The 27,999-nt window shown below is 38.3% G+C and overlaps 1 protein-coding gene across 1 annotated transcript in view; it reads left to right on the forward strand.

Annotated features, from left to right (window-relative positions):
• Nucleotides 1–2,081: 2,081 nt before the first annotated feature.
• LOC139712308 (rho GTPase-activating protein 26-like) overlaps nt 2,082–27,999 on the forward strand; it is a gene marked incomplete at its 5' end in the record, with an annotated part of 86,411 nt that continues 60,493 nt past the window's right edge. The window contains 3 exons of the mRNA XM_071624147.1: nt 2,082–2,143; nt 9,165–9,236; nt 10,044–10,145. Coding sequence (XP_071480248.1) covers nt 2,082–2,143; nt 9,165–9,236; nt 10,044–10,145 — 236 coding nt within the window. The remainder of the gene's footprint in view (nt 2,144–9,164; nt 9,237–10,043; nt 10,146–27,999) is intronic.

Here is a 27,999-nt window from a genome sequence, read left to right on the forward strand (position 1 = left end):
ATTTTAGTCTGGCTTCCAAACCCTCTGCCCGTACTATTTTGTTATTCAGGATATTAACCCCCTCAACGTCGAAAACTAGTATAGTTTGAGGTGGTTTTGTCCTGCAAAGGATTTTTCCTTCGGCAAAGGCCTTTGCCCGAACGGCGACTTCGTCGCCACGGAATCCAGTGGGCAAAAGGTCTGAAAACCAGACTATACCAAATTGCGGTTGTTTACAAGCAGAGCGCCACTACGACAAAATATTGAAAGGTTTGAATTAAAAGCACGGCCGAGCCCGGCAGTGTAAACGGACAAAATTGTGGGGCTCGGCCCCGCAATTGAGGCTGGGCTCGGCAGCGGCTTGGCCCAGCCCCGCACTGTAAACGGGGTCCTAGTCCAGAATACACATTCTCCTTTTGAAGCAAGGGTTACATTGGCAGCTTAACAATAGGAGGGCTGCATCTGTCCAAAGTTTTGTTGTTTCTTTTCCTTGCAAGCACTGACTCAGTGGCCAACAAATATTAGTTACATGTAAAGGGGAGTTTTTTTTTTTCTCTCTCAGCCCAAAGTACATGGTTATAAACTATTGAGATGACGTCTCTACTGAAGAGCTTACACTGACGGCTGGAATGGGAGAGGAAGCCGACAATAAGGAGCTTTTATGATGAAGCAAAGAATGGCCTGGGAGAGATAAGCTGTTTAGAAAACAGCGTGTCCCTAGGAATGGCTTGATTTCTGAGTGCTTTGTAAAGGCAGTCAGTAATGGGGGTGAAAAATGGTGAATCGATGTGGTCATGTGTGAATTCTTTGTTTGGCCTCCACCCTGGTGATTATTCAACAGTATCATGTGAACCATCATTCTACTTTTTGACCACCAATCAAGCCATCTTGTGAAGTGCATTTGATTGAGCTGTCATGGACTTCCTAAGTACTGTTAAGTCTTGGAACAAATTGGTTTGAAGTGAGAGCAGTGATGAGCTCAGACATTCACACTGTTATGGTCATTTACAGCTGGCTAGGCGATAATTCAGTGTATACTGTCAGTTGTGTGTAAAATTTGATGTGAGAGGGATACAAAATCAACCAACCAGCTTTTTTACTAGATGTCTGAAATTTGGCTGTCCATTTCTGTCAACTTTCTACTCCTATATTCAGCCATCTTCCCCTTTCCCTGATTTAAGAAATTAACCAGACCCTTACACGCAGCCAGCTATGACGTGGGGACTGTCCAGTGGGCCAGTTTATCTGTGTATTCAAATTCTATGCTGGCTAGCTTTTTGCATAAATTAGTAGGTTGTTCCAAAGAGTGACAGATGCTCCAAAAGAGTGTCCTGAGACTTGCCTGACATAGCAATAAAACACATAAAATGGGTTCCAAGTCATGTAAGAAGTCTGTAGTAACAGATGAAGTAAATAACCTACAATTATGGAAGGAGGGGCAAAGGTATTATAGCTGTGAATACATTTAATAGTTGGCTGGCGTAGTCACATAAAACCTCTTCCTTGTTGAGGCTGTTTTAGCCATGTGTGAGTGAGCAGAGATTGGTGTTCCATACAGACAGTCTTCTTCCCCTACCATCCTGTGGCTGTTTGGTGGTATGGTGGTAGAAGGGAGGATTTTAAGATTCTGTAGGAATGGAGAATCTCTCCCAGAACGTGACTCTCAAAATGAAAAGGTTAATGGGGCTGGTGATCAATGGGAAGGAATCAGAAATCTGACATGATGGACCTACCCTCCTCCATATCTTATGTTCTACTAGCCTCCCTCTGTGCTATGGTGGGGAAAACACATGAAGAATGTATGTTAAACCAGACATGGCTCATCGCGGCTATATAAGAAAATTCTTTCCCCACTTACCCAGACAGGCATTTTTTGTGAGTATCTCATACATCAACTTTTAGGACTGTGATTGGCAATGTATAGTACAGACACAATGCTACAGGAAGTGATAGGATAAATAGGCAAGTAGGCCTACCCACTCCTTTCACGTGCCCAACAGTGAGGTTTAAAGTGCTCAAGCAAACTGTGTATTCAGTTTTACAATAAATTCTGATGAATTTGCTTGTTTTTCTCTTCCTTCTTTATTGTTATTTCATCACAGCACAATCTTTGAAGGAGTTTGGAAGACTCATCGCCTCCATTGAAGATGAACGAGATCGAATGGTAAGTACCCGTGTGACGTAATGGCTCACGATCACTCTGTATTAGCAGCATTTATCTGAAATTTACCAGTGTACCCCTGTGCTTGGTTTAAGAAAGGACAAAAAATAAACATGAGTGTAGATACATGTACCACCAAAGGACTCTGAAATATTCATAAACCATCACATATTATGAGCATATAAGAAAATACAATTCATTCTAGTCTGGGCCATCATTCTTATATAGGTATGTTTTTGTGATTTGTTTGGTTTTCAACAATTTATTGGCTAGACCAGGGAAAAATCCTACTTGTAGCTTTACATTGTCTTGTACCACTCGTGTGAGTCACCTCTTGCCTATGAGTTATTTTTGTAATTCATTTCTTACAGCATACCCATTTTTGTGTTATTCTGCATGTTTTGTTTTTTTTCTTATTGGCAAAATCCAGAACCTCATGGAATGCCCCTTCATTCAAAAAAAAAGAAAGAAAAAAAAAAGAGAGATAGATAGAGAGAGAGAGAGAGAGAGAGAGAGATACATACACACATACCACTCATGAGAGAAAAAGAAATGAAAATGCAAGGGACTAAGATCACACAGATATGATATAAATGATATTTGCCCAGAGCAATATCCGTGATGACACTGCAATCACACAATTCATCTACTCACTCTATGAAGGCAGAGAGGAAGTCACTCCTCACACTAATAATGTGTGTTTACATACACCTGACTGACTTCCTCTGATGGAAGTCATTCTCATCAGCTGCTGATTTATCACTGTCTAAAATTCCCTCGAGAAAAGTAGAAAAATATTGACTGTACACTGAGAAAAAAAAAAGAAATGAAAAAGAAAAAGAGAATGAAGACATCCTCTCCCATTATGATGAAGAATATATGACAGCTATAATTTAAAATTCTATACTGCACTGATCTTGTTTGTTTGTCTATAAAAGGCGCAGTCAAACTGGCATCGAGATTCGTGATCGAGAAGTTAAAGATCACGAAGTTTGGGTCATTGGTACTTGCGCGCAAGAAAGAAGAAAGAGCGTGCCGTTTGACGGCTAATGATTGTGATGTACCAATGCACATCTGTGCATGACAATGGCCTTGCGCTTCGGAGACACCGCCTGCAAACAGATTGAGAAGTGTGATGGGGGTGAGGGAAATATCCCTAGTTGGAGTGGGAAGTTTTGCGGGAAGTTTGCGGTCACACTGGCAAAATTTCGAGATCTTAAAAATCGCAATCTTAAACTTCATGATCTTTTGCCAGTCTGACCGCGCCTAAAGACTTGTTCTGATGTCAGTAGAAAACACTAGAAGTGATATCATCAGCATCCTCATTTGGCTTTATGTGGTATTGATATCTGTGTTGTATGAAACTAGTGAAAAGCACATTCAGCATCTTTTTTCTTTGTCCAATTTCAGTGAAACTTCTACCATATTTTTCATTCCATATGATGCCAATCATTAGAGCATGAGCTGAGGCCACATTTTACTTTAAAGATAATATGAAGTTTTGGTACCTTTACAAAGTTTCCCTGAAGTTTGTGTTTCAGGTTGAAGTACCTTTCATATAACTAACACTGTGAGACTTACTCGCCCCAAAGTGCTCTCAAGTCTTAGTAATCATGCAATATTAATGGTTTCGTATGTTGCATTGTCGCGGTACTGCGTCGAGTCAAACTAACGGCGTTGTGAATCATGCGCTCGAGACCAAATCCTCTGTTCAAAAACGAGCTGTTATTTTGCAAGAGTCACTACTGCAGTTCTCATCTAAATTGACGTTCTAGTAATCAGACATGAGTTATAATGCTTCCTAAGCATCATACTGACTAGCAGTTATATCCAGATACTTTGAATCATGGTTTCACTCCGTGAAATGCATCTCAACAGGAACTCCATTTTATCTTTAAAATGAAGGTGGGGTAAGACATCGACACCGTTGATGCTGAAACTAAAGAACAGGATGTGGCTCCCTCCTCATATTCATCCTACTCATCCTCCTCCTCCTCCTCCTCCTCCTCCTCCTCCTCCTCCTCCTCCTCCTCCTCCTCTCCCATGTCCTATTCTCATCTCAAGTCTATGGTGCTACAATCTCTCCTGAGATGGCATTGCAATCTTCACCTTGTTTTAGTTTCAGCTTTCCCAGAAAAGACAGAAACCAAAACAAGACAAAACAAACCATCAACCAAACTGTTGATTTGATTAGAACTGATTTTGTTTTACATGACCACTAAAGGAAGCATGAATGCTGATACAATAAGCAAGCAACCACGAGACCAAAGGTTTTGAGCTCCATCCCAAGTACTAGACAATGAGGATAGTACTTTGCCTCAGGCTGCGTTCACATAGAAGTATTCGGTATGCGATATTCGGTATTCGGTATTCGGTATTCGGTATTCGCTATTCGGGCACCGAGTACACCATCACCCGCACCGTCAACTCACCATCCCATGCAGTGAGGATTTCTTCCTCCTACATCCCAGCAAATCTTATTAACAATATCTAAACTGCATCAGAATGTCAGTCTACATGCTTATTTTTGCTAAAGGGCAAATCCAGACCAAAAGTGTCATTATTTCATAAACGAGAGACAGTATACGCTGCAAGAAAATCGAACAAGCTCGATTCCCACTTTGCTATACTTTTCGCAGCTACTCGGTACTTTCGAATAGTGCCCTCCTATGTGAACCGGTGTGAGGAAATCCTATCGTTCGATTCAAGCTATTCGCGTGCCCTCGAAAAACGAGCCCGAATACCCGAATAGTATACTTCTATGTGAACGCAGCCTTAGGGCTCAACCACTATAGCCAGGGGACTTGAACCAGAGACCTGATGATTGATAATCCATGGTCTTATCCACTGAACTACATTTGTACAGCAGCTCTATCTTGGTTTAATCCTGGTTTGGGATAATGTTGACTCCAATGTGGTTCCTTTCATGGTTGGTGGAACCAAGGGACTGCATCTATACCCATAATCAGTCAAAGCAATATGAGTATCGACCAATCAATCTACAAGGCTGTCGATGAACATGGGTCCAATAATACCTAGCATAATGCGTCAACACGCCTGCCGCCCTGAGCATGTGCTCTGTGTGATTTTTCAATGAGTATGATGTCCTTGAATGCCTGTAAACCATTGAGTGTACCGTATTGAACATAGAGGCTCTCTGCATGTATTGATGTGTTTGCGGATTTGATGTGAAAGAGCTCTACCATCTAGTGTGTTTACCTTCATATTTCTATTCCATCTGTCTACAAGTTTGTGTACGTCATCAAAGCACTCATTATTCTATGAGCACCCCAGAGTCTAAAGTGCAAGTATTCATACATGAGATATGAATTACCTATGGTAATTAAAGGACAAGTTCACCTTTATAAACATAAGGATTGAGAGATTGTAACAATATTAGTAGAACACATCATTGAAAGTTTGAGGAAAATCAGACAATCCGTTCAAAAGTTATGAATTTTTAAAATTTTTGTGCAGCAACCGCTGGATGAGAAGACTACTGCAGTGTATGAATAACTTGCGTACAACAATATAAGGAAAATATAAAGAGAATTTCACAAAATTCCATCTTTTGAAAAAAGTACACATTCCCCTGACTCGTTACCGACAAATGTTATGGGCAATATTATTCCCCCTGCCTTTAGAAAGAGGCAAGTCAAGAGCTCTTTTATTATGCGAAAAAAGTGAAAATATGTTGAATTTTCTTTTACATTTTCTTTATACTGTTGTACGCATATGACTCACAAGCTGTAGTAGTCTCCTCATCCAGCGGTTCCAACACAAAAATTTTAAAAATTCATAACTTTTGCATCGATTGTCCAATTTTCCTCAAACTTTCACTGATGTGTTCTACTAATATTGTTGCATTCTCTCAATCCTTATGTTTATGAAGGTGAACTTGTCCTTTAATTTCAATATCATGCTACAACATTATATATCTCAATTGTTGAATGAGCACGGTATGTGTTGCATGTACTTTGTAGCTTTTTTCCATATGAATGGAAAAGAGGACTTTAACGAAGACCACTGAGAAAATATCTCCATCTTTTTTTTTCTTCTGTTATAATAATGATAATGATAAAACTTGCAATAGCCTACACTGCTTCTTACTGATATTTCAAACTATTTTGCAATATTAGGAATTGCCAGAGGTAGATTGGTCTAAATATATGTAGGTTGACAGCAACATGGGCAGTGCATATAATAGGAGGGAGTTTGAATTAATTTGAAATGGGGCCATATCTATGCTCCAAGTCATGTCCTTGGAATTGAACCAGCACAGATTCAGAGTCACATAACTGATCCCAGATGTTTTCCAGACAAGGTTATGTGCTCAGTGGCAATGAGCCTGTTTCACATGGAAACCTTCTACCGAAACCTCCTACCATTCTCCCATTCCTCTTCTCCTACTTCCTTTGTTACCACATGGTGTTTTCCATGTGGTAGCAAGATGGATAGAGAGAGAGAGAGGGAGAAAAAAATTCTCTGTGATACACAAAGGATGTTTCACACTCACAAATAAACTTGCTAGATTTCATGTTTCTACAACATGTTTCTGATGTTCTTAGAGTCATGGATGGTTTAGTGTTGCAGAGTTTATAGGCACTGGAATGAGTCTCCTTGGTGGTAACCATTAAAGGGATGGTATAGTTTTGGTTGAGATGGGGTTTCAGGTTTCCAACTTTTTTTTAATGAGATAATGAGACCCTGTTTACAGTGCGGGGCTGGGCCGAGCCGCAGCTGAGCCGCGGCCGAGCCCAGCCTCAATTGCGAGGCCGGGCTCCGCAATTTTGTCCATTTACACTGCCGGGCTCGGCCGCGCTTTTGATTCAAACCTTTCAATATTTTGTCGTAGTGGCGCTCTGCTTGTAAACAAACGCAAATTGGTACTGTCTGGTTTTCAGACCCTTTGCCAAATGAATTCCATGGCGACGAAGTCGCCGTTCGGGCAAAGGCCTTTGCCGAAGGAAAAAAATCCTTTACAGGACAAAACCACCCTGAACTATACTAGTTTTTGACGCTGAGGGAGTTGATATCCTGAACAGCGAAATGGTACAGCAGAGGGTTTGGAAGCCAGACTAAAATTGGCCGCGCATTTGGCCCAGTTTGCGTTTACACTGAGGAAAGGCCGGGCTCGGCCGCGGCCGAGACCACCTCCAGAGCGTGGCCAAATGCGAGGCCAATTTGGGCCTCGCATTTGGCCTTTTGCGCGTTTACACTGAAATGAAAGTGGACTCGGCCGCGGCCGAGCCGCGGCCAAGCCTCGCACTGTAAATGGGGTCTGAGAAACATCCTATGAAATATTATAAAGAGCATACAATTCTAAAGAGGAATTGAAAGTTTATTTGATGAAAATTGGTTTTGAAATGACTGAGATATCCAAAATCAAAGAGGTCCAAATAAAAGATGGGACCCAAGTTTTAGTAGGACCTCCATGTGTTTTTTTTTTATATATATCTCAGCCATTTCAAAAACGATTTTCATCAAATAAACTTTCAATTCCTCTTAGAATTGTATGCTCTTAAATATTTTATGAATGGTTTCTGATTATTTTACAAAAAGATAAAATCTGACTCTCCTCAACCAAAACTATACCATCCCTTTAACTCTAAGGAGCATTTCAGACAACAGCTGTGTGACAAAGGGCATGGCCTGTAATCAAACATGCATCTCTTGATTCACTTTGCCTGCAAGAGCACATTATGATAGGTATGCACCACTGTGGAAGAGAATAGAAGGTCAGGCTGGGGCCCTCCTCAAATGTGTTCTAGAGGTCAAGCTATCTAGGTTAGAATGTGTATCCAGACTGGAGCGAAACTCATTTTGAAAACACCTCTGGACCACAATTAACAAAACATAATTTGAGAAACGTGTCTGAGGAAAAGGGCAATTCATGTTTGCAATCAGACTAATGAAAATGTCTTAAATAAACAATGAAATGTGTTCAGAAACATGTTTAGATGTGAGTTTCTTTGGGTGAAGTGTGAAAGCCTTTTCACCTTCATGTTGCAATGGTTCAATGGTTATCTCCTTCTTCTCACACCTACCCTGTGAGAGTCTGAACCACACAGGGACTATCCCATCATGGCAAGGAGTAGAGTAGGTTCAACAAACCACTGTAGGTGCTGGTTTCCTCCGACATGCCTCACCAATCAACCATGGTGGCAGCGGGAGAGAGTTATTGCGCCAAGTTTATGGTGTAGCAGGGGGCCAGCATTCGCATATCCCATTCTGGTGGTCTATAAATCTTTACAAAAACCATAGAAAATAAGTATTTTAGGTTTGTAAATCATTTTGAGTAATTCTGGTGCATTCATGAACAAGAATGCAGGTAAAAATACAATATGTTGAACTCTCTCTGTATCATTTCACTACTGTGATATGAATTCTTGTAGTACTCCTATGTAGCTGTGACAGCATGTAAGGCTTATTGAAACTTTACACATTGGTGACCTTTTTACTGGATTGTATACTTTTCCTCAAGCTTAAAGGGACTGTACAGTACTGGTTGAGGTGGGGATTCATGTTTTGAACATTCCTTAGTGAGATAATGAAAAACCTCTTATGAAATATGAAAGGGCATGTAATTTTAAGAAGCATTCTATGTTTATTTGATGAAAATTGGTTTTCAAATGGCTGAAATATAAAAAAAAGAGATAATAATAAAAGGCAACAGGCCATGCCTTTTATTAGGATCTCTTTGTTTCACCTTGTTTTTGGATATCTCAGCCATTTCAAAACCGATTTTCATCAAATAAATGTTGAATTCTTCGTAAAATTACATGCTCTTTCATATTTCACAAGAGGTTTCTCATTATCTCACTTAGGAATTTAAAAAACATGAATCCCCACCTCAACCAGTACTGTACAGTCCCTTTAACATATGTGCACTTCTAATATTTCTGCAGTAGCTGAAGCCACATCTGAATTTAGGGTAAATTTCCCTTTGGAGATGAGATTCCGTATATGTCATGAATGATAACCATATTTCTCTTTGTTCTCATTTTCTTCACCTACTTTCCAGCTGGAGCATGCCAAAGACCAGCTCATTGTTCCCTTGGAAGATTTCAGGAAGAAGGAGATCGGCCAGGCCAAGGTAGGTGGTGTATGAATGAATGAATGGATGTAGGTTCACTCCAGGGTCCAGCGTGGTAAAATGGTTGAAGATGATGAGTCAGCGTGGGTGAAGAAGGGGCAGCCTGGACAGACGTGTGCTCTCATTGCAGCTGCTCTGCGTATTGAGAGTGTTTAGCAGGCAGTCCCTGGAATGATAAAAGTAACTTAAACTAGTGATATTGACAGTTATGATAATGAAAATAATGATGACTGTAATAGTCACGCAGTTGTAGTATAGCGATGATGATGATGATGATGATGATGATGATGATGAATAATGATAACATTATGAATGATGATTACCATCATAATCTTAAGAGCAGTAATATACAAACTATGATTTATATCACGATGATTATGAAAATGATAATAAAAATGAGAAATTGTATTGCTATAATCACTATTATCATCATTTTGACATTCTCATGAACAATCAGTTGTTTTTCAAGGATTATACACTAGGATAAGTCTAGTGCCTCAGTATGCCTATTAGTTGTTGCCATGTATGGCAAATGTGAGTTTTACTGAACTGTTTGTAGCTCTTTTTCAAACAGTGTTCAGAATTCATTCTTTTTCTATTTAATTTACCGCATGTTGTATTACTGAGATTTTCCCTAAATGTTCACTGTTCCCACATGTGACAGCTATTAAAGATAAGGAATGAAATTTACTTCCATTATATATTCACCTGCTCACCAGTTCTCAGAACTTTCTAACAAATATGAGTACAACAATCCTTCTTTGCTTAACTGATGTTTCTGTTATCTTCCAATGTTTGAACACACAGGAGGGAAAGAAGGACTTTGAGCGGCAGACAGAAAAGTTTTGCAAGTCTCTGGATTCATACGTCAGTCTGTCAACGAGGAAGAAAGAGGCATCATTGCAAGAGGTATTTAAAGGCAGAGCTACTCTAGCTTGGTTGATGGAGGGATAAATAGATGGATGGAGGGTTGGATCTTCATTAAATTTCCCATTCTGATATAAATTTAGGAGGCAGAAATTATATTGTTTGCTTCAAACTGCTATAGAATTGTGAAAAGTTCTCTGATGATGACGCGCTAAAGGGCAGGGGAAGGTTTTGGCTGATTTATTGATTAAAGAGAATGTTTTATGATACTCTGATGTACAAACCAGGAGAAGAGTTGTGAAGTAATGATATCATTTTCTCGTCTTATTCGCACATGAGATTATGATGGATCTCACTCTATTGTAAAGATGGGAAATGTGAAGCTACTTCTCGGCTTGAGAGTTAATGTCTGATATGCCTGAACCACTCTGTCTGTTTGACTTCATTCTTCCTTTAAAATCAACTTGAACATGGAGTAGATTTTTCCTTTAAAGAAAAGTTGGTCAAGGAGTAAGATAGGATGGTGTCCTTGCTTGAAGGAGACCCCCCAGCCTACTGGCCTAGTATCCTACCACCTTTGCTGGTAATTGCCAGTGTCTGCTGCCATAGATCTCCAGTGTCACATTCGATAGTAGAAGGTGGACGTTCATAGCTGTCAGTAGCAAAAATTTTGTTCTGCCATAGATTAAAGGAGGTACAGGCGAGTGGTGTAAGTGGGTGTGTAAGCGGGGGAAGAGGGGGATTCTTGTATGAGGAATGGCAGCAGCAAGCCCCCAGATTGGGTGGATTTTTTTTCCCCCTTCAAAGTCAGACTTTCAGCAGGGCTTGTGAAATATGGAGTGAATCATAGCAGGGTTGGCATAGTCTTAAGGATCCAGCTCCATGGCAAGGGCAACATGTTGTAGGTTGGCAACTCTTTACTGATATAAACTAAACCAAGTACTCTACAGTATGATTTTGATCATTGCTAGTTTCCCTAGCCCTTCAGCACATCAACCAAAAGGGTAGCAATATCTAATTGGTCATTGTTAATCTCATAAGCCAAAAACCTTGAATTAAGCCTTTCATGGATTTGTAGCTATCTATGAGTGTTCAATTACATTTTTGTGGATGAAACCGTGCTTAAAGGGCGACAATCAATCACTTTACAAGCTAAAGAACCAAATATCTGTCCCACTTACTTGCAGTTTCCAACATCACCAGGATATGCTGCTGTCAACTTTATTTTCTCTTCTTTCTGGGAATGTTTTCGTAGTGAATTTACAATGAAGTTGCTTGGAGTGTGGTTTTAAAAGTAGGACTATTACTGGCTTGGCAGGACTATTATATAGCTCTCACTGCCTCATGGCTAGGGAGGGGGAGGAGACAGGATGTGGTGAGCAAAGCTTTCAGAGAAGATTTTTTTTTTTCTCCAGGTGCTTGTAAAATGTTAACCAGGCAAGGAACTTAACATCCCCCACCCTAGCAAGTATTGTGTATGTATTATGTGTGGGCTTGAAGCCTGGTGCAACATTGGGTGTTTCCATTTGACTTGCCCTAACATGATGTCGATAATGTGTCTGCTTTAGAACAGTATTATACAGAGGTAGCTTTGATTCAATATGCTGTAAAACCAGAAATTTTCACTTGCATTCTAATTTTGCAAATTTCGGGAGAGCCCAGATTCAAAATTAAAATGCAGGCGAAAGATCTTGTCTGCACTATATGCATTAAATGCCAGTAGCACTTCACGAAAATATCGTGCCGCGAAAAAGGCCGTCAGCTCCAATGTTCACAAAAATTTCATGCTGCAAAGATTTCTGGTTTTACAGTAAATGATCATGAGTCTCTTTTTGAACTGTGCATAGATCTTCACTAGATATCCTCTTTTGGCACAAAAAAGAATGCAATTTATCCTATGCATCATATAATGTAGTTTTGTGGTAACCTGGCAATGCTGAGTTTCAAAGGAAAGAGGCTTGTTCGTGCTACATCAACGACTAGAAACATACTGGTAACCTTCATGATTATTCTATTTTTGTAATCAGTGGGAGAGTTGTGAAATGATGACATTATTTGTTCATCCAATTTAGTGGTCTTTTGGATGTAAACAAATAAAACTTTCTCTTAACTGATTGACAAATTGCCCTTCTTCGACGTAAATACGGCGTATAAGTATAAAGCGTATAACATGAAAGTAAAACTTTCCTATTAAAGAACCCTTTCTTGTTATGCATTATTGTTTATTGCAGTTGTAGAATTATTAAAAACCTCTTGATGATTTTTATAAAGTCATTTCAACTATCAGTCAAGATTCATATTAAATTTCCAAGTGGTCTTAGATTTTGGCAACACACTTTAGAAAAATCCTCTTTCTCTTGAACATTGGACATGCTTGCAGCAGTAACAATGTGCGACAATACAATAGTGTACAACAGGCAAACTGCATATTGCTGTTAGATATTTCCAAGAAGCCCCTGGCACTCAGTGCCTGCTTAAATCTTCAGTCCTCTATTCCAAACTTGTGAGTTCACATTCTGCCTTGATAACTTGTTAGTCTTTTCATTCAGTCATACAGAATATGTATACAATAACTTAGACAAATCAGATACAATTAAATATTGTTTGATTTGTTTCATGTCACTTTGTATGATTGAAGGAAATTTGACCTTGATTTCTGTAACTCTGTGGTATATTATGATAAGTGGGGGAGTAATGTCAACCAAACCAGTAGGTGGGCAGGAAGCAGAGGTTTTTCTTTGTAATTGGACAAAAATCTTTTTTTTTTCCTGGTACTGGGGATTTAAAGATATCACAACAACATTTGTGGTAAATACCTAGCCAGCCATTATATTGCACAGGAAGTGCTATGTTTTGAACAGTATGTGTGAATTCAGACTGGTATAGTGTTGTGGTTTGGGATACTATTTCTGCCCATATTTATAACACAAGGTGCTCACATGTATACAACTGTAAGTTTTATAGAGCCAAATTACAAGTTACAGTTTTGGAGACCCACCATGAAAATATTACCAAAGCCCATACTTTCATTTCATAACAGATCTTAACATTACAAACAAAATAATTTAGCTGTAGACCAACATTGCAACAGTCACATCACTTCAAACAGCATTTTTCTCACTAGATTAATATAATTTTTGTAGTCCCACATTCATATTTGATTTGCTTCAGATTTTATTATTATCATTATTGTTATTATTACTATGATTATTATAATTATTATATTTGTTATTATTATCATTATTATTATTATTATTATTATTATTATTATTATTATTATTATGATTATTATTGTTATTGTCATCATTATCATTATTATTATCATTATTATTATCATTTATTCGACCAGGTAAAGAATATAGGATACATATCATAGATATTACAAACATGAAACAAAAACCAGAATGAACATTACAAAGTATACACTGTACTGTACACGTTACACAAAATGAAAATGAAATATTTTAGCATACATATCTTTGTCCAGCAGATAATTTTGTGTCAAGGGGCTTGAGATCTCATGCATAAATGTTTGGAAAGTTGAGGAGTCGTTCGTAGGGAACAATTTTTGGGAAACTGAAAGTAAACTTTGGCTGCGAGAGCACAAGAAAGGGGAGGTGGGGTTGAGTTTGAAGCACTGGTATCGTTAAGGGGGGGGGGGGGTGATCCGAGTGAGAGGCATATGACTTTACTGCGTGATGTTACCATGTGGGGACCTCATTCATCCAACATTCATCAGTTGATGTTTCAGTGAAATCCCAGGGAATCCAGTCACTCAGGAAATGGTGAACGTGAGGTGGCATCATGCAGGGGTTTGCAGCTTCAGGGAGGACCTAGAAAATAAATATTGAACAAGTATTGGCGGGGTTTGCATGATGAAAAAAGGGTTCAATACAGTTTGTAAAGTCCTCACAGTAAATCCCAAAGCAAATATGCTATGCTTTTGTATGTTGAAGATAAGAAATAATGGATCACTGCGATAAAAAAAGTAGCAGGATCGCTGACAGTTGGAAAACATTACTGAGATTTTTTAACATTTCTTCTTTTTTCTTCTTGATAAATGCAGGATAATCATGAAAAAATGACAATGACTTTCTTAATTTGATTGTGTCATGTTGCATCTTAGGGACTCTAGAATAGTGATACAACTTGTCATCTTGTTTGCTATTTGTTTGTTTGTGTTTTTCTTGAAAACTAACAGCTTGTTTGCCTACTTATAGTGTATATCAGCAGTGCTGCAGCTCCTTTGAGTATTGGTAAATTATACACCACTGCAGTTCCCATGTAAAATAGGGAGGTTTATATCTAGAGATTTTGAAGGCCCATTACCATGCATACAGCATTCCAATATGCCAGTACTTGATCACCTTGATTTAAAGTCAAATATACAATGTTTATAATGATGATGATGATAATAATTATAATAGCAACTCAATTGATGTAATTTTTCTTTTTCCACAGAACATAACATAGTGCACTAAAATTACAAATTATCTTGAATACACGATAGCTGACTGTATGATGAAAATCAGAGATATTAGTGAATTACAAGCACATGATATACATAGTTTCTCACTAATCATATGATATGTTACATTGTCCATGCTGTGAGGAAGCCCTAAAATAGTGGAATAATGATCTAATCCACGATGGTTCACCCCTAATGTTGATCCATGCAGGATGTTTAATGTAAAATACCGACCATAGAGGTGGTATTGCTTATAGCCATATGCTCAGCTACCCACATATTCATTACAAGGTGAGAATTATGTTTGCTGGTAGCAGGATGTACAATGTATGTTTCACTTTCATTTAGTATATATACACATAATATATTTAGCAGGACATGATCAGACTCTACTGTTTACTGCAATGTAATTCCTGACACAGAAAAGTACAACCTTCAAGTTCAAGATGATAATTTCTTGTTCATTTGAGCCTTATTGTGGTCATTATACCTCTTTTAATTTTATTTGAAAAATTATTGGAAGCCTTTAAATCATTTATTCTAACAAATTTTTATAAAGAGTAATATTTGTCAGAAGATTAAAGGTCATGTTTCTGTTTCATACCAGCAGGTTTATTTAATTTTTCTCTGCTAAAGTGCTTATTTGATTACCATTAGTAATCTAACCAGTTTTATTTATCTTTTCTTTAAAATAAGATGCACAGTAAAATGAAGAGTTGCTAATGTAGTGAAAACAAGATGATAATTTCTGCGGGTAAGTAAACAGAGGGTCACTTCTTGGTTTAAAGTGATCAGTACCTAGGATCCACTCATTCCTCACATTTGGATCGTAAAATCTAACACGGCTGCTCCCGGGGTATTTCCTGAAACGGAATCATGGCACAGTTTTCTAGCACAGCAACGGCAGGATACAGTTTAGAGTTCACACTCAGGAGATTTTCAGTTGTGTGTGGTAGGGGATCTAAATTGAATATTAAAGGCATAATTTACCATTTGCAGATGAAACAGAAACCTAGCTTTGGTGCTTCAAAATAGTTCTAAAATGTGAGTTAGGGATAGAAACAACCAATGTAAAAATTTGAGTCAGTGTAATCAATGTTAAGTATTGTTAAAATATACAAAATGTGAACAATAGTTATAATAAAAATGTTACTAGACTAAACTGTCTACAGTTATGGTTTGATAAGAATAATAGTGATATCTCCTTATATTTTAGGCTTTATTCAGGGTTCGAAACTGCCAATGGTCCGCTGGCCATTGGCCACCCAAAATCACGTCGGACTAGCTAAAAATCATAAAATTCTGAAGTAACTAGTCCGTCTGGCTAGCCAAAATATTGCTTCAGTGTCAAAATTGATTCTAAGTAGTCCGCCTGGATAGTAAAAAAAAAAGTTAAATGCGACCCCTGTTATTACAATTTTTTATATGGTAGGATGTTTTGTGATACAGCTGACCTACGCTGTACACATATGCATCAAATGTGATATCTTGAACATTTTTCAAATCACTGACGAGGGACTCCCAGTGGTAAAGAGGACCTTTAAAGTGAGGAGAAGAAGTAAGTAGAGAGGGGGAGAGAGATGGAGGGAGTGAGAAAGAGATAAAAAAAAATCTGCTTCATCATGATTAGAGGGAAATCTGATCAGCCAACTCCCTATCACTGTCCCTATCTATGCATCAGCAGATCCCTAGATTAAATCCACCAATCAAGCACCATTAATTTTGATACATGACAGTGAGATAGGGGGAGTGAGGTAGGGATATGGAGACTTCTAGTCCTTGAGTGTGCCTTCAAGTGCCCCTTGGAATCCTTGTTGAGTATCAGCAAGCTCCAGGTACCTTTCCTACACTTTGCATCGATGATAATGATGATGATCATGATTTTTTTTTTCTTCTAGGGATTATAAGTCAATGATATGAGGTGAAAGATATTTTTAAAGCTCTTAGTGAAGGGGAAAGGGGAAAGGGAAAGAGTGTACCAGAGTTACAACTGTACAATAACTTGTTCTCTTTAATATTCATGAGGGAGTATTTACTTTGTTGCCCAGGGAGACCTAAGAAGAGCTGCTATTAACTAAAATGTTTGGATGATATTAAGTGTATTTCAGATTGCTCATCAAATATAAGAATGTATTCATCAATGACAAATATGTTTGGTCTGAAGTTTGATTTAGCATGCCCAGTATACCGTGCAATTTTCCCATTTTGAACCAAAGCATGATTTCTGCCTTCAAAGTATCTTTTGATCTTTAATAGTGCACAAGTGTGTTTAAGATCAGCAGAAATTGACCGTCCATCATGAGGACATGAATAGGATTATTTTACCTCAGTTTTTTTTTTTTTTTGTGTGGATATACTGAGGCTGATGGTGATTATTGTCCCCGCCGAACGAGTTCGAGCAGGGGACTATGAAACGGGCTCCGTACATGTGTGTGTCCGTCCGTGTGTGCGTCCGTCCGTGTGTGCGTCCGTGTGTGATCAAAATGTTCAAAATGCTACTCCTTCGCCATTTCTAACCCGATTTTGATTCTGTTTGCTTTATATGATAGCACTACATGGGAGCTTTGAAACTTATATACAGAATTTCAATTGTGACCTTTGACCTTGACCTTTGACCTATATTGTACATTTTGCTTCAAAATGCTACTCCTTCGCCATTTCTAACCCGATTTTGATTCCGTTTGCTTTATATGATGGCACTAGGTGAGGGCTTCAAAATTTCTACACAGAATTTTGACCTTTGACTTCTTTGACCTTTGACCTTGATTTTTGACCTATATTGTACATTTTGCTACAAAATGCTACTCCTTCGCCATTTGTAACCCGATTTCAATTCCGTTTGCTTTAAGTGATGGCACTAGGTGAGGGCTTCAAAACTTTTACACAGAATTTTGACCTTTGACTTCTTTGACCTTTGACCTTGATTTTTGACCTATATTGTACATTTTGCTACAAAATGCTACTCCTTTGCCATTTGTAACCCGATTTCCATTCCGTTTGCTTTAAGTGATGGCACTAGGTGAGGGCTTCAAAAGTTCTACACAGAATTTTGACCTTTGACTTCTTTGACCTTGATTTTTTGACCTATATTGTACATTGGCTACAAAATGCTACTCCTTCGCCATTTCTAACCCGATTTCGATTCCGTTTGCTTTATGTGATGGCACTAGGTGAGGGCTTCAAAACTTCTACATAGAATTTTGACCTTTGACTTCTTTGACCTTTGACCTTCATCTTTTTACCTATATTGTACATTTTGCTACTAAATGCTACTTCCGGCGGGGACATATATTACGCACCGCGTAATTTCTACTTTTCCTTGTTATGATTATTCTAATTATTGTTATTTTTTTCATTGAAGGGGAAAAGGATGGACATATTCATGTCATAACTATCATTTTATATTTGGACTGATTGACCATTACATGACAGCTCTTGATAGTTGGACATACATACCTTCATGAAAAATATCTGTCTTATTTTCCTCATCGCAAACACAGTTTGCACAGCTTGTCTATTTGAGGAGAGACTACACATCTTCAGTGTACATTGCTGTTCTGAAGTGGATGAATATGAAAATTTCCAGACATTCTTTATTGTAAGGACAAGCAATATTAGACCTTTCGGCCACATTTTGGCTGAAGACTGAATGCTAGAAAACATACCAGCAGGTTTTTTGAGGAGAAACATGTCGCTGTATATGTCTTGTTAAATCATTTCAACTTGAATACACGTGTACAGCTGTATGAATCAGTATTGAGAGGGCAGACAGACTGTTCATACTGATTTTTAAATTGCTCTTATTCGAGGGGAGCATGGTAGAATTTTGTCCTTTTACGTGTGATACGTAAATCATTTCATTTTGTTCCGACTCTTGCATGTGTATCTTTTTCGAATGATTTTTTTTTCAGATATTAATGTTGATAAAGTAGTTTCTAGTGATCTATACGCATGGTTCTCATAATTGTCATTCACATAGAACAAGACCTTACAATGTCCTTGCCAGACCTTACCAGTCCCTGCCTTGACTTCTACTTCTACTGCTTCTTCTTTTTTTTTCTCCAGAAGTCACTGTTTCTCTGTTCTCTCTGGTATTCACTTTCTCTTCTCTTTCTCCATATCTCTCTTTTACTGTCAGTGTGATCCCCAATTTCATTTCCACTTCATTTTTCTTGCGGTTACTTATCTAACCTCTGCCCGTCTGAAGTGGCAGACACACTCTTTCAATTTGTTGCCATGGAAACCCATGACTCACGTGATACCTGGGGAAACAGCGAGCTGCGTTCAAACCTGTTTTCCTCACCCCTTACCCCAACCCAACCCCTCTACCCTGCCCTGATTTCAGAGCTAGAGAAACAAGCACTTTTGTAAAATTTGTGTAGCCACATTTTGCCGTGGTAATCAGGTGGTTAGTATATGAAATATATAAACATTTGAATGTTCTCCTAGTTGTTTTTTCCAAGGCAATTGAGGAATGTCTAGTAACGTTTGATTCAGGTTTTGTCTATGACATCCTCTACCTTATCTGTGTCATTTTTGCTACCTATGGTTACTTTTAAAGCCTCCTTACAGTAACGGTGATGAGCTTAGACAGACAAAACTAATCTCTATTCTGAAGCTCTGTCAACCGTGTCAGCTCTCTTTTGTGTATCACTGTATTAGTTTTGAGCGAGCTCTGTTATGGCCTTTGGTGGGTCCCTATGAAGTGTTTCAGACTTGCAAAAGGACTAGTTCATCACACAGTCATGTTTCTGAAATGCATTTCTTAATGGGTGTGCCATTAAGAAATGGAGTGGTCATACACTGAAGTTAGTTTTCACCATCACTTTAAAAAAGATTGCAGGCAACAGTCCAAATAAGAACTGTGCTACTTCATGGCATACTGATCAGACACAATTGTTGGTATACTTAATTTGTGTATGTGAGAATATGTGCTGCTAAAAGCTGTTAATTTTGTGAAGGTTTAATTTTCAAAAATTTTCACAAATCACTGTTGGGCCTTGAATTTCACAACACAAGAAAATATCACCACCCAGTGTACTAGTGAAGTGAATGGACAGGTATTTAAAGTGCACCTACAATAGCCTCAGAACCCTTCACACAAATGTTTCTCAATTACTGTGATGTGAATTTCTAAACATGTTAACAAACAAGTTCTTTTATGAAGTATGAAACACCTCTATGTCCCCCTCTGTGCCTTTAGAAGCCCATGAAGTAGAGGATTGTGATGATAGTCAAGCTCCTAGTCTATTGTCTAGATATACTGATTCATTTCTTCATTCTTGCCCCTGACAACAAGGTTATGTCTTTGCCTATGCTCTTTGTGATTTGTTTCTGTTTATACATGATGCAAAGTTATGGACAGATATTTCTTAATGTTTTTTTCAGAAAGGGGGGGGGAGGGCGGTCAGAAATGCAGCTTGGAATAGAAGATATGAGTCATTTGATGATTAGTTTCACCATGGAGATTTAGAATTATCTAAATGATTCTCTGCCTCCATTGGAAAGAGAGAAAAGAGAGATTTTGACACAAAAAGAAGTCACTGAGGAGTGTTTTGCCTTGGCAGAAAGATCTTAGGTCCCATGGAAAACCAGATATGTCAATATGCCTGTCTACAAAGCCTATTCAGATATATTAGTGTGGGCATGAGAGCATTTCTGTACATATCCATTTGTGTGTATGCATGTTTGTGTTTGGGGAAGGGGGACAAATGAAACAGGAGTAAAAAATAGTTGATAAATGGGGTAGTCTTTTTTTGTCTTTGGATAAGTGCTGCTGAAAATGAGGAAGAAGAAATTAGCAGAAGTTCCAGTCTGCATACTTTCACATCAGTGTCAATGTCTGTCATGTGCAGTAAAAAATATTGTGTCAGTGAATAATGTAAAAGTGGTTTCTTTCGCGGTGGTTTTATTTTCGCACTTTGAGGTTGAACCGCGAATTTAACATCACACGAAAATGTTTTGAAAAGTCGCGCGAAATTAACCACGCAAGGAAATGTTTTGAACTTGCCGCTTGTTACAACGCTATTGCGCACTTGCACACACGAAGATTCCGTACATTGAGTGTATTGATGGTCAACACACACACAGCGATACCGCGCAATGTCATGTTATAAAGTACTCGAGAGACGGGATTTCAGGTAAGCCTGCATTTAATTTTGATTTCTGTTTGATAGATAAAAGAATAATTGGATTATAGTTTGGGTTTTCATGTGCAAAATTAAACAGTTTTTGCCGACTGAATTCACAGATTTTGCTGACCGCGAATTTAAACACACGCGAAAAAGTCGGCACCGATGGAAACCACGAAAGTATCTGTGCGCGAAAGAAACCACTTTTACAGTATACACTTCTTAAAATACTGGGTAGGCAGCACCCTCCTCTATTCAACATAATACACTCCTTCCAGTCTATGCATGCAGTATTCCTATCTCAAGGGGGTGTCAATATAATGTATATGTGCCTGATTTGCAGTAAGAAAGGGAAGGGCTGCTCCCTAAAGTCTGTCATTTCTACTCATTTTTTTTTTCCTTTTCTGTTCCTAGCAAGACTAAACAGCATCTGCTTTGACGGGAAATTTTAAATTTCCATGGAGATGTCACATTTAGGTCAGATATTGATTGTTTATGATAAGATATGTGGGCTTGGTGACAGTTGTTATATTTGGCTACAAAAAGACCCCTGTGTGTTTTGAAGTTTAGAGTGTTCTCCAGATGGGTGTTAGGAAGAAATATGTAAAAGAGAATGAAGAAAAAATTGATGAACCCTGAGCCCATCATAAAACATTTTAAGTGTGATTATTATAAGTCATATTGCAAGAAATTTCTGTATGTAGACTGTGGAAAATGAACAGTTGTGTGCAATTATTAGATCATAAAATTTTGATAATTGTAAAGATTTATACACTTATGGCATAATTGCTCTTAGTATTAAAAGCCCACTCTGCCATTGTACATAAAGTTGATTGCAGAATTTAGGGCTTCTCTGTGGATGATAGAACATATCCCCAGGCGGCTTCTCTCGCTCACACCTTTGTTGTTGTTGTATTGCAAGGACCCCCTAGTAGTACAAACACCCCCAAAGAAGAAAGTTTCAATAGTCCCAAACATATGTTTCATAATTGTAAAAGTTATGTGAAAGTTATTGTGAAAGTCACATTGTTAATAGATAGGCCCACAATATATCTTTTATTTTTCTCCCAAGAAGTTTTTGTTTGCAGAGCTTTCACATGATAGTTTTTGATATTAAAAGAGGACAAATATTGGACATGTTCCAAAGCTCATAATCCCATATCCATTTCGTGGAGAGATTTATAGTGATGTGGTGAGGCTAAGCTACTTCTCTGTTTTCAGTTACACCATCATGATAGATCATAACTGGCTACATTTTCAATCATATCAGTATTATTAGTTCATATAGATCTATAGAATTGGTGTATCTAAGACAGAAAGCATTCATAGTTTGCCAAGATGATGCTTTATGAGACACTAGCAAACACAACTTGCGGGTATTTGTTATAATCAATGTTAAGCTCTATAGTGAATGTGATATGCTGTGATAGAAAAAGAAAAGAAGACTTGGAAGGTTTATGTGACTCTGTATCATTTATGTGCTGGTAGGGTGAGTCATATTAGAATACTCACATATTAGTACTGTAGTAAGGAAAAGTGCTTCATCCATGAGTTATATAGATGTTTTGATGAATTGAGGGGAGGGGGGGGGGGGGTGATGGAGCAACTTTTATCCATATCTCAGTTTCTCTTGGTGAAGTATGTGAAGAGTCCAGTTTAAATAGAGAGTAAAACGTGGCTCCTGATCTAAGTATTCTTTTCTGTTTGTCTATGAACACTCAAGTTACAGGGAGTTCAAATGTCTGTAAAGTGATCTGTATGGTAGCTGTGTGTGCCACCATATGCCATCATTCCATACCCATTGCACTACACTGTGTTTGGACCTTTAGCTTGTAGATAGGATGATGTTATAGCTCTAATTTGCTGTTTAAAAAAGCAGGGCACTTTACTCTGAGAATGTCCATGATTCTCACAATTTTGTCTAGATATAGTGATGTATAAGCAGTACAACAGAGTCAAAGCATTTTTTTTTTATTTGCATAATAGAACAAACAAATGTTTTGCCTTGAATTTAGAATAATGAGGGATCATGATATTTAATGCATAACTTTTGTAAGCAGAGGTGTATTTCCTTGAGAAAAAAAATAGCAACTTCAGCCCGCTTTTGTATCGTGGAGGGCAATCTGTAACAATACTGGCAGTCTGTGCATGGTCTGTATGGAGCATTTGTCATAAAAATTAAAGTGGACTTAATGAGGCGTAACGTAATATGGAAAATGATGGGAAATTGTGGGAAAACTTCAAATTCAGCATAGAAGGATGAGACATTTCAATCTCAATACGGCCTGCCTTATTACTCATAAAGTAGGTCCCTAACCATTTTTCATGAAGTAGTGTAGAAAATGAGGAGACTGTCACAAGTATTGTCTTAAAATGCAGCATGGAAATGGAAGCATCTTATTATTAAAGAAGAGTTTGTATTGGCAAGAAACACATTGCAATTAGCAAACTGCTGTAAGTGAAAAGCAAGATATTTTTTTGCAGTATGAATTTTTTGCACTTGGAACCAATGGGCTTTTTCCCAGCATGACTTTTTTTTTGTGAATTGCCACTGGCATTCAATGCATATAGACTTTTTTATAGTGTATAAAAACTTTTGCATGCATTTTAATTTTGCAAATCCTGGCTCTTTTGAAATTCACAAAATTAAAAAGGAACATTTCTCATTTTACAGTATCTAGACATTTTTTTTAGGTACTTCCCATATCATATCAGGCTGACACATGTATACATACAAGTCTGAAATTAATTCAAGAAGTGAGGTTCGCAGTAAACACAGACAACACATACATTAATTCACACAAAGTCAAGTGATGCTCCCCCCCCCCCCAAACCTATCAGGTATACAGTAGATAAAACTAACCTCTTTTAAATGTCATCCATTAGTGGAAAGCTGTCTCTGAAGGTCAGACCATCTCATCTAGCCATCATGTTTACCACCATAGTGTCATCTTGTCTACACCAGCCCTTTGCTAGGCACTCTCAAATTGAAATACTCTGTGTCATGTTTCAGCTTGAAATGTCAGTACCTGTAGTAGTTAGGCTGTGAAAAATAATGTTATTGTTTAATTTCCTTTTTTATATAAATAGAAAGCTTATTGAAAGCATCATACAAGGTCTGTGTGGATGGAATGTTTTGATATACTGGGAAAGTGGATATTTCCACTCAGCGGGTATGATGATTTTCGCATGTTTTTATTTCTGCGGAATCAAGACATGAACTACTGGAACATATTGTAAGCAAAAATATTTGCGTGCTTTTATTTTCATGCTGGTTGCTGGTCGCGCAAAATACAGGAAAATTTCAGTACCATGAAAATTTTCACTTTTACAGTAGTTTGATATGGTATGAGCTGTTATCTAGAAGCAATGCTGAATAGTCAGCCCGTTTCTCTGAAAAGCAAGGGACATTTTATGCATTTATTGGCTACCACCTTAATACCCCGTTTAGAATCCCCTGAAACATGGCACAACCTCGGAGAGTCATTCCGTATTCACTCCCAGATGATGGGGACTCTAACAGGGCATTCAGACGTAAAAAAATCTATACTAGAACGGTATAGCTATACCAAAACGGTATGGCTATACGATGAATTTATACGTCTGAACACTGACTAACGAAACGACGTATAACGAAGCGACGTATAGCGAAATGACAGTCAGAGCATCGTTTCGAACTAGAACTCGATAATTGGGCGGGGCTTAATGGGACCGCGCACGAAAGGTGACCCCACAGCTGTCACTCATGACCATAACAACATGCGCAGTGAGAAACTGCACATTTATACGACGTTTTTCCGGAATGGTCGAAATTAGCGTCTGAACGGTCTATCGACTATACGATGATTCTTTATACGTTGTTTCTTTATCGAGTTTTGGTATAAACTGACTTGCGTCTGAAAAGGGGGTTAATGGTCACAGCAAAAAGCACAAAGCAAAAGTTTGAGGTAAAGATCGCACTAGACACCCTAGCGTGAGTCTAGCACAACCCCTGAGAGTTGTGCTAAACTCGCTAGATGAAGGGACTGTAAAAGGTCTCCGGGGTGAACACAGCACACACTTCCGGTGACCTGTGGAGTGCGCATATTTGCGCATGAGAACTGCCACCTCTCTGAGGTGAAATGCCTGGTCCACTGGTTGCCATAGAAACATATGCTGACCTTGTGCTAGACGACCAAGGGACTGTAAACAGAGATCTCTCTCATCTGGCAGCGTTAAAAAAATGTGTGTTATCATCTGGCATGTTCTCCAGAGGTCCTCCTGAGGTCCTCCTAGACAGGGGAACTCTAAATGTGATATATGAAGGTAAACTCTATTGCATTTCAGCTTGGTTCAATAAAGAAGGGATAACTTCTTGGTTTGTAGAACAAGAGTACCATGCAAACTGAACAGAGAAAACTTGATAGAAGTGGGGCAAGAAATAGAGAAGATGTGGAATTAGTAAGTTTCACATGTGCGTATTTCAGAGATATTGTTTACAATCACATTTATATCAAACTAGAAGAAGCTTATAATGTTTTTGCTTCACAACTCTTCCATAGGTTAGTACTTTGACAGTACTACAAAAAGACAACTTTTGTCAATGACTTTGTAGTAACTACAACTTTCCTTGCCAAAAAACGTTTGTACAATCTCAGAGTGACCCACTTCCTGGCATTGCATTTCTTTTTCTTTATGTGGTTCACATGGTTTGTAAAAGCTTAAAATGTTCAAACTTTCCTACCCTTGACTCTTGTCCATGCACGTGTAATATAACTTTCACTGTCTTTTTCATGTAAGGTTACTCCACCTATCCATGTCAATTTGAAGAGTGTGAAGTGTCCCTTTAAGAGAGACATCCTAGTGTAGGAAGTGCTTCCTGATACTTGTTGCTCCTACGTTTCACTGGAGACAGGATCTATTCAGCTGCCTGGACAAGTTTAAAGGGGAACGTCAACCTGTTATGATTTCCATCGTTGATGGATAGCATTAACCGAAAGATCAGATTGACAAATGATTTATGAAGCGGATTCAAGTTTTTCTGGAATCAATTGATATCTGTTAAACATGATGTCAGTATCCTGTGTGCATGTCAGAAAACGGGCAGTGTCATTATGGATGGGATCGCTTCCAATAATCTTTTTTTTCTTCTTCTATTTCTTTTTTTTTTGCTTTGAAAAAACGTAGAACTTGTTGCTCTTTTGAATTTTCATAAAAAAGGATGGACCACAAAAATGCACAGTGTTAAGTATTTTAAGATTATTTGTCCAAGTTGCCTACATTTTCATGTAATATCTTTCATGGAAATGTACTGCTTGGGTGTAGGATATTGCTCATAGTGCCTAACAGGTTACCAAACTAGATTTCCTTGTGTCTCCTAGATGCTCTTGTGTGTCAAGCTGACAAACACTCACAGAGTCAGCTTTGGAATAGACTACTACACCTGTGATTCCCATGACTTGACCCCAATAGGGACACTGTGGCCACACCCACACTTCTTCATTAGTCTGCTTGTTTCAGTCTAGTTTTCATGTACAGTTTTCAATATCACGTTGTTCTAGCCAGCTTGCACTCTAGCTGGACATACTATAGAACCAGAAATATATGCGGCATAAAATTGTTCACAAATTGGACCCAACGGCCTTTATCGCAGCATGAAATTTTTGTAAATTCTGTTTTGTTTGTTTGACTTTATATACACCTACTAGAAATTTGAGGTCATCTAGTGATCCGCTTCGTCTCACATACTCTGTTACTCGCACCGTAGCCGGTGATAGGACATTTACTGTGTCTGCTTCAAAGCACTGGAACAATTTACCACTTACCATTAGACAGTCTCCATCAGTCAGTGTGTTAAAAAAAGCCTTGGAAACACATCTTTTCAGTAGCAACTAGTTCGTAGCTGTAACATTTATCCATTATTTTACATACTGTCGTACATGTTTTGAATTGATTGTAAGCGCTTTGGGCCTTGTGGGAAAAGCGCACTATAAATAATAGTAATAATAATAATAATAAATTGCCACTGGCATTCAGTGCATAGGCCTAGATAGTGTAGATAAGAACTTTCACATGCGTTTTGATTTTGCGATTCGTGGCTCTTGTGAAATTCACAAAATTAAAATGCACACAAAAATTGCTGGTTTTACAGTAGTTTAGTTTATACAGAGTGTCAGTTTATAGCTTTTCATGACAGTGTTTTTATGAGAATAGCCCCATGGCAGACTTACAGTCAAGGGGTAGGAACAGAATAACAAAAACACATCTTTACTCATGTGATATACAACATCCAGATGTGGTACACTGAGTTCACATCTAGGGGACATTGTATGCTCAGGGTTGAAAAGTTGAGAGATCTGTTCTTGCTTTCCAAAATGGGCCTTGAGCATGAACGATTGTGCTTTTAAACATGTAACCAGAATGTTGTTTTGTCTCGTATGTGTGACTACAGTTACAAATGAATAATGGCAAGTGACCAATTTTTACTTTTGCAGTGCATCATGAGAATGTAAACTGGTCACAAAATGAAGTGGCCAAATTTGAGGCCAGAATGTATCCTAGAGTCTGTATTTCATGTTTGTGTCCCCCAAACTTGAAATTGGAGTCTCCCACGCAGCTGGTTTGATTGGGACATCCAAGGTACCTCTCCCTCTCAAACGATCCTCCCAATCTTGTCAAGCCATATTTCCAATTTGGTGCTTGTGGTAATCAGTCACAGAAGTGGCCTTGTTCACACTAGAATTCTTCCAGTGTGATGCCAATGCCCCTTCCACATCGGTGGGAATTTTAGTTTGGAGCGATTACAGCGTCCCAGCCACCTGTTTTAAACAACTCACTCTGAATTCACCTGTCCAACGATGTCAGAGGTCTGCATTCAGACTTTCTGCTTCTGGCCTGTCTCTTAAATTGAATCTAAATCTGTATCCAAAGCAGCCATAGTTCTTGAATAATCTTTGCCTCAATGGCCCGTATCCATGAAGGTGGTTTGAATTTAGTCCATGGTTTATGCAAATATCTTCTGTGTAAATGCATGTGACAGATCCTGTATGCCAACAGACATCCAATGATGATTGTGATACTTACATGTGTAAGGTATGCCTATTTCACGCTTGTTTTTAAATGTAGTCCATGGACCTGATATATAGCCATGGTATTGAAACTGGATGAATAATTAGGCATGTACAGGAATTTTGTATGGTAAAATCATAGGAATGCTGTTCAATTTTCACAACGGAAAGACGATCTTACTTTGTTATTACCACTGACAAATCTAGCTGCATGTGATGCCTAATAGTTTTGAGAATGTCCTCGGAGACAC

This window comes from Diadema antillarum, unplaced genomic scaffold, assembly GCF_040938485.1.
Source record: "Diadema antillarum isolate AM-2024a unplaced genomic scaffold, OU_Dant_1.0 seq00001791_RagTag, whole genome shotgun sequence".
Classification (NCBI taxonomy): Eukaryota; Metazoa; Echinodermata; class Echinoidea; order Diadematoida; family Diadematidae; genus Diadema; species Diadema antillarum.